Here is a 7,567-nt window from a genome sequence, read left to right as displayed (position 1 = left end):
TTAAAAACTATGTTTTCATTGATTTCAGAGAGGAAGGGAAAGGGAGACAGAAACATCAATGATGAGAATCATCCATCAGTTGCCCCCTGCATGCCCCCCATATTGGGGATTGAGCCTGCAACCCGGACATATGTCCTGACTGGGAATTGAACTGAGATCTCCTTGATTCATAGGTTGATACTTAACCACTGAGCCACACCAGCCAGGCATCATTTCCTATTATTATTATTATTATTATTGCCATCCTAGTGGGTGTGAAATGGTATCTCATTTCCCTGATGATTTGATATGCTGGGCAACTTTTCATGTGTTTGTTGGCCATTTGTATATCTTTTTGGAAGAAATGTCTACTCAAGTTCTTTGACCATTTTTAACTGTGTTGCTTGGTTTTTCAGTTGTTCGGTTATAAGAGTTTTTTATATATTCTAGACTCTTAGGAGATACATGCCTTGCAAATATTTTTCTCCCATTCTGTGGTTATTTTTTTTACTTGCTTGTTAGTGTCATTTGATGCACAAAAGGACATATTTCAGTGTCATATTTTAAAAACCATGACCAAATCTAAGGAAATGAAGATCTACCCATATGTTTTTTTTCTAAGAGATTTATAGTTTCACCCTTAAATTTCGGTCTTTCATCCATTTTTAGTTAGTTTTTGTACATAGTGTGAGGAAAGGGTCCCACTTCGTTATTTTCCATGTGTATATCCAGTTTTTCTTTTTTTTTTAATATATTTTTTATTGATTTTCTACAGAGAGGAAGGGAGAGAGATAGAGAGTTAGAAACATCGATGAGAGAGGAACATCGATCAGCTGCCTCCTGCACACCCCCTACTGGGGATGTGCCCGCAACCCAGGTACATGCCCTTGATGGGAATCGAACCTGGGACCTTTCAGTCCGCAAGCCGACGCTCTATCCACTGAGCCAAACCGGTTTCGGCTATCCAGTTTTTCAATACCATTTGTTGCACAGGCAATCCTTTCTCCCACTGAATATCCTTGGTATCCTTGTTAACAATTATTTGACTATATATGTGAAGGTTTATTTCTGGGTTCTTTATTCTATCCTATTGTTCTATATGTGTATCTTTATTCCAGTATCACTCTGCTTTGATTACCATAGCATTGTAGTAAGTTTTCAAATTGGTAAGTATGAGTATTCAACATTATTTTTCATGATTATGTTAACTGTACTAAGCTCCTCAGATTTTCATATGAATTTTACCACCAGCTTGTCATTTTTGTTGTGGTTGTTAATATTCACCTGAGTATCTTTTACATTGATTTTTTTCCACATTGATTTTTAGAGAGAGTGGAAGGGAGAGGGAGAGACAGAAACATCAATGTGAGCCGCTGGTTTGATGACTCAGTGGATAGAGCGTCCGCCTGTGGACTGAAGGGTCCCAGGTTTGAATCCGGTCAAGGGCACATGCCCAGGTTGTGGGCTCGATCCCCAGTAGGGGGCGTGCAGGAGGCAGTTGATCAATGATTCCCTCTCATCATTGATGTTTCTATCTCTCTCTCCCTCAGTAGGGGGCATGCAGGAGGCAGTTGATCAATGATTCTCTCTCATCATTGATGTTTCTATCTCTCTCTCCCCTCTCCCTTCCTCTCTGAAATCAATAATATTATTTTAAAAAATCAATGTGAGAGAGACACATTGATTAGTTGCCTCCTGCATTCACCCCAACCAGGGCTGGGGATCAAGCCTGCAACTGAGGTACATGCCCTTGACTTGAATTGAACTCTGTCCACAGGTGGATACTCTATCCACTGAGTCAAACTGGCTAGGGCTAGCCTGCCATTTTCTTCCAAAAAATATGATGATAGCTTTTGTCCTGTATTCTATTTACATGATGTATAACAATGATTGATTTTCAGATGTTGAACCAACCTTGCATTCCTGGGATAAATCCTACTATATAATCCTCAAAGGACACAGCCTCAGACATGCACCATAACTTTGGGATGACAGTGGTTTTAGGAAACTTCTCTTTTTCTCTTCCCCTCACCACACCCAGATTTTAGGATCCACTAAAATTCCAGATAATTTCTCCTTCTTTCTTTTTCCTTTTTCCCCCCTAAAGCTCTAAAGAATAACTTGTTCCACAATCTGATTGTTCAGTGCTCATGCTGTAACGGTCATTAAATATTTTTCAATTCTTTTGTGCTTGTAAGAGGAGAAAATTGAGTCTCAGAGAGATGAAAATATTTGCCCTAAGTCAATGACTAGTGAAAAGGGCCAAGATTTAAACTCTAGCCCTCATTGTTCTACATTCGTCTTCCTTGTGGAGTTTTACAGTCTGGTATCTGAGACATGGCCCTGAAAGTCTGCTATTTTTGGTGATCCCAGGATTCCCTCGGGAGTTATTGGACCTGTCAGAAGAAAGCCATGGCGTCCTTTGAAAACAGAGAGACAGAGTCCCACAAACAATCCCAGACCTTCTCATCCTCGCCCCTGAGACTCCCAGGCAAGAGTCTGACCGGCAAGACCCAAAACTTCGTTGTTCAGACAAAAAGAACGGAGACTATCTTACTCCAGATTGCCTTCTCCTTTGGGCTGGGCAGCATGTGGCGTTTCCCTTACCTTTGTCATCGGAATGGAGGAGGTAAGGCCAGGGACCTAGATCCTGAGTTTCAGGAAGACATTTTGAGGATAGAAGTCTAGACTTCTGGGTTCTGGGAGAGGAGGGAACTCAGGGAGGACGCCCAGAACTGAGGGAGGGCACACCATCCCTCACCCCCGTAGAGTAAACCAATTAATGTTATACATCATGTTCATAGGATGCAGGAGAAAAGCTATCATAAGGGAGGATGGGGGCCAGGACTCCTGGCTGCCTAAAGCACAGCTCCTGGCCCCCTTCTTCAGGTGACTTTATCCTGTTATACTTCCTCCTGCTCTTCTTGTTCGGGATTCCCCTCTTGTACATGGAGATGGTCATGGGACAATGGCTGCGCGTAGACAGCATCCGGATCTGGAAACATCTCGTCCCCCTGCTGGGAGGCCTAGGCTACGTTAGCATGCTGGTGAATGAGGGCCTTGGCCAAGAGGCACCCTAGCTCCCCTCACCCCTTGTGGTCTCCAAGTCCCCTGTCTCCACCCTGCCCACCCCTCAGGCCCACTATGTCCACCCCCAGGTGTGCATCATAGTGAGCATGTATAACAGCGTCATCATCAGCTGGAGCTTCTACTACCTGGGCAACTCCTTCTACCACCCTCTGCCCTGGACCCAGTGCCCAGTGTTGAACAACGTCACCGGTGAGGAGAGGGAGAGGGAGGGCTGGCAGGGCCGAGGGAGGCAAGGGGACCAAGAAGCAAGAGCAGAAGGAGGTAGGGGGAGAGCAGAGGTAGGCTCCAGGTGAGGCGGTGCCGCAGCGCCTGGCTTCCCCAGGCCTCTCCTGCGTTCGGACTGTGCCCTACCAGTACTTCTGGTACGAAACCACCCTGAATGCCCCCGTCAACATTGAGGAAGGGAGCGAGCACCTCGTCCTGAATCTCACCGTGGGGACCCTAGGAACTTGGTTACTCCTCTTCATTATCATAATCACAGGGCTAAAGCTCTCCATGCCGGTAAGCCGCCCCGACCCTGGGCCCACCACCCCTTCACCTTGACACATCTTGAGATTCTCAGGATCTCAGTCCAGACACTACCCAACTCCCTTCCTGATGATCTCTCTCCTCCCACCTCCATGGCCCTCCTCCTCACCCAGACGACAGCTCAGCTATGGCCACCCCGCCTCTCCAGCAGGGGCCCCCAGGAAGAGGGTGGGTTCCTTAACACTGCTCACCTCCACTTCTCTACGCCTGCTGCTCTGTGGTCGCCTGCTAATGCTTGCCTCTGTCTTCCCCGCCTCCCCACGGCTCCTGACTTCCGGTTTCTGTCCTGACCCACCTGGACAGCTCCTGATTATCACGATATTCATCCCCTACATCCTCTTACTCGGCCTCCTGGTCCGATGCTTCTTCCTGGAAGGTGCAGCCACCGGCCTCAAACGTATGGTGACGATCGAGGTGAGGCCGGGGACTCCACACCTTCTCCCTCCCTCAGAACTTCTCTGAATCTCCTTCCCCGCCACCTCCTTTCCTTCCGCCCCAGCCGACCCCTCTTCCCGCTCACGGGGGGGCCCACCCTCTGGGCCCACACCCAAACTGCCCGAACCCACCTCCATCCGCAGCGCTCTTCCTGGACCTCGCTGGACCTGTGGCATCAGGCGGGGGGCCACGTCCTCTATTCACTGGGCCTGGGCCTGGGCACCACCATCAACATCTGCTCCTACAAGGCTGGAAGCAACAACTGTATCCTGGTGGTCTTGGTGGCTATGGCCAACCTGGTGACCTCCTTGGTGGCCACGGCAATCATCTTCACGGTGCTGGGGCTGTGGATCACCACCAGTGGCCAGGCCTGTGTGGAGAAGTGAGTACTCACAGCCTCGCAGGTCCAAGAAGAGATCCCCCCTCCCTCTCTCTACCTTAGCAATTCCCCAGGCTCATAGGCTGTCAAGCTCAAACCTCACCAATAGTTAATAATAATGATAATAATAATAATAATAATAATAATAAATGTATATTAATAAGTCAGAGAAAACAGCCAAAAAGGCAATATTCTAATGGCCACCACTTTACTTTTATAGATAAGAAAATGGTCTCAGAGACGTGACTTCTAAAGGTTTCCATAAGTTACAAATGGTGTAAAGATTTCAAAATCAATTCTTTTTTTTAAAATATATTTTTATTGATTTCAGAGAGGAAGGAAGAGGGAGAGATAGAAACATCAATGATGAGAGAGAATCATGGATTGGCTGCCTCCTGCACGCCCCCTACTGGGGATGGAGCCCGCAACTCAGGCATGTGCCCTTGACTGGAATCGAACCTGGGACCCTTCAGTCTGTAGGCCGAGGCTCTATCCACTGAGCCAAACCGGCTAGGGCTCAATTTTGGTTTCTATTAGATTTCATAAGAGAATGCTGTTGAAAAAGCAGTTTCACATACCCAAGTTGTTCTGAATATACTTAAAAGCTTCTCAATAACTGAATAACCTATCTTGTAAATTTTAAATTAAAATTTAATTTAAAATGTATTTCCTTGGTCATATTAGTCATATTTCAAGTGTTCACAGCCACATCCTGTTAGTGGCCACTGTTTTAGCACAGCTGTAGAGTAAAATAAAAATACTAAAAAAAAAAAAAAAAAAAAAACCACAACAACAAAAAAACATGCCACAAGAAGGCAATAGAAAAGGTAAAATATAAACAAAATTATTTGGTAAATATTCCCCCCACCCAAAAAATAGGAAAAAGAGAGAAGAGACAAAGAAACAACTAGCGAGAAGGTAGGCATACATCAAATCCTGTCAATAATTACGTCAATTAATCACCTTATGTAAAAGGCAGTGGTTACCAGACTGGCTAAGGCAACAAACATATCCTGTTTACAAGAGAGGCCCTGTGTAAAGACACAGAGGTTTCGAGTTCAGAGAATGGCCCTGGTTGGTGGCTCAGTGGTTAGAGCATTGGCCCACTCATCTAAGGGTATTGGGTTTGATTCCCAGTCAAGGGCACGTATTTGGGTTGCAGATTTGACACCCAGCCCTGGTTGGGGTGCGTGCCAGAGGCAACCAACCCATGTGTATCTCTTACATAATGTTTCTCTCTCTCCTTCCTTCCTTCCTTCCCTCCCTCTCACTCTCTCTAAAAAAATCAGTGGAGACAATATCCTCAGGTGAGGATTAACAAAAACAAAACAAAAAAATGATGTTATAAAAGAAAAGTAAATGCTAAAAAAATGAAGTTAAGAGGATGGAAAAATATACCATGCACAAATAATCACAAGAAAGCTGGTGTGGCTATATTAATATCAAAGTCAGAACAAGTAATACCAGAGATTAAGAAAAGCATGTCATGATGATAAAAGGGTCAATTCAGCAGGAAGACTGGATTATCTAAATGTTTATATACCAAAAAGTAATAATAATAATAAATGTTTATATACCTCAAAACAGACTTTCAAAATAAAAAATGTTCCAAACTAGCCCCAGCTGGTTTGGCTCAGTGGATAGAGCATCAGCCTGCAGACTGAAGGGTCCCAGGTTCAATTCCAGTCAAGGGCACATGCCTGGGTTGCGGGCTCGATCCCCAGTAGGGGGTGTGCAGGAGGCAGCCAATCAATGATTCTCTCTCATCATTGATGTTTCTATCTCCCTTCTCTCTCCCTTCCTTTCTGAAATCAATAAAAATATATATTTTTAAAAAAATTTCCAGCCCTGACCGGTTTGGCTCAGTGGATAGAGTGTCAGCCTGCAGACTGAAGGGTCCCGGGTTCGATTCCGGTCAAGGGCATGTATCTTGATTGTGGGCACATCCCCAGTAGGGAGTGTGCAGGAGACAGCTGATCGATGTTTCTCTCTCATCAATGTTTCTGACTCTCTATCCCTCTCCCTTCCTCTCTGTAAAAAAATCAATAAAATATATTTTTTAAAAAAATTTTTTCAAACTAAAGCAAGAAAGCGATAAATCATGATCATACTTGGAAATGTCAACAATTCCCTTTCAGGAGCTGATAGAAAAGAAAGGAAATGCAGATTGAAAATATCAGGAAATTGCCGAACCGGTTTGGCTCAGTGGAAAATATCAGGAAATGTCCTAGCGACCCAGTGATGGCGAACCTATGACACGCGTGTCAGAGGTGACACGCGAAATCATTTTTTTGGCTGATTTTTCTTTGTTAAATGGCATTTAAATATATAAAATAAATATCAAAAATATAAGTCTTTGTTTTATGGTTGCAAATATCAAAAAATTTCAGAGTTAAGTTAGGGTTTTTCAAAATGCTGACACGCCGAGCTCAAAAGGTTCGCCATCACTGCTCTAGCCGATTTGGCTCAGTGGATAGAGTGTCGACCTGAGAACTGAAAGGTCCTGGGTTCTACTCTGGTCAAGGCCACGTACCTTGGTTTCGGGCTCCTCCCCGGCCCAGGTCTTGGTCAGGAGGCAATCAATCGATGTACTTCTCTCACATCGATATTTATCTTTGTCTTTCCCTCTCTCTTCCACTCTCTCTAAAAATCAATGGAAAAATATCCTCGGTTGGGGATGAAGAGAAAAAAAAGAAAATATCAGAAATAAGAACAGGAGCATCATTATAGATCCTGTAGACATTAAGTAGGCAATAATGAACCACAGGGTGTCCCCACAAATGTATACGCACTTTGAATGATTAAAAAGTCAGTGTTTATTAACACAGTTCATTTTCAAAATTTAAAATAATCCAAAGAGTAATTTTTTGGTCAATGCCTGTTTTCCAACTGATGACCATTCTGGTCCAGGCACTGCTGATAACACAATGGAATTGTAACCATCAAGAATCATTTTGTGCCCTAGCCGGTTTGGCTCAGTGGATAGAGCATCAGCCTGCGGACCAAAGGGTCCCGGGTTCGATTCCAGTCAAGGGCATGTACCTTGGTTGCAGGCTCCTCCCCGGCCCGGGGCCCAGGTCAGGGCTCCTGCTGGAGGCAACCAATTGATGTTTCTCTCACATCGATGTTTCTCTCTGTCTCCTTCCCCCCGCCCCC

At 44.8% G+C, this 7,567-nt stretch overlaps 1 protein-coding gene across 1 annotated transcript in view; it reads left to right on the top strand.

Moving 5' to 3' along the window:
* The first annotated feature begins 2,391 nt into the window (after positions 1 to 2,391).
* The window catches only part of LOC102238942 (orphan sodium- and chloride-dependent neurotransmitter transporter NTT5), a 9,156-nt gene continuing 3,980 nt past the window's right edge, over positions 2,392 to 7,567 (top strand). Inside the window, exons 1-6 of the mRNA XM_014550431.1 lie at positions 2,392 to 2,608; positions 2,869 to 3,026; positions 3,138 to 3,258; positions 3,392 to 3,570; positions 3,901 to 4,011; positions 4,176 to 4,414. Coding sequence (XP_014405917.1) covers positions 2,392 to 2,608; positions 2,869 to 3,026; positions 3,138 to 3,258; positions 3,392 to 3,570; positions 3,901 to 4,011; positions 4,176 to 4,414 — 1,025 coding nt within the window. The remainder of the gene's footprint in view (positions 2,609 to 2,868; positions 3,027 to 3,137; positions 3,259 to 3,391; positions 3,571 to 3,900; positions 4,012 to 4,175; positions 4,415 to 7,567) is intronic.

The sequence above is a fragment of the Myotis brandtii genome, unplaced genomic scaffold (genome assembly GCF_000412655.1).
Source record: "Myotis brandtii unplaced genomic scaffold, ASM41265v1 scaffold601, whole genome shotgun sequence".
In the NCBI taxonomy this organism is placed as follows: domain Eukaryota; kingdom Metazoa; phylum Chordata; class Mammalia; order Chiroptera; family Vespertilionidae; genus Myotis; species Myotis brandtii.
Note: the sequence above shows the minus strand (reverse complement) of the source record. Positions and strands in the feature narration are given on the sequence as shown.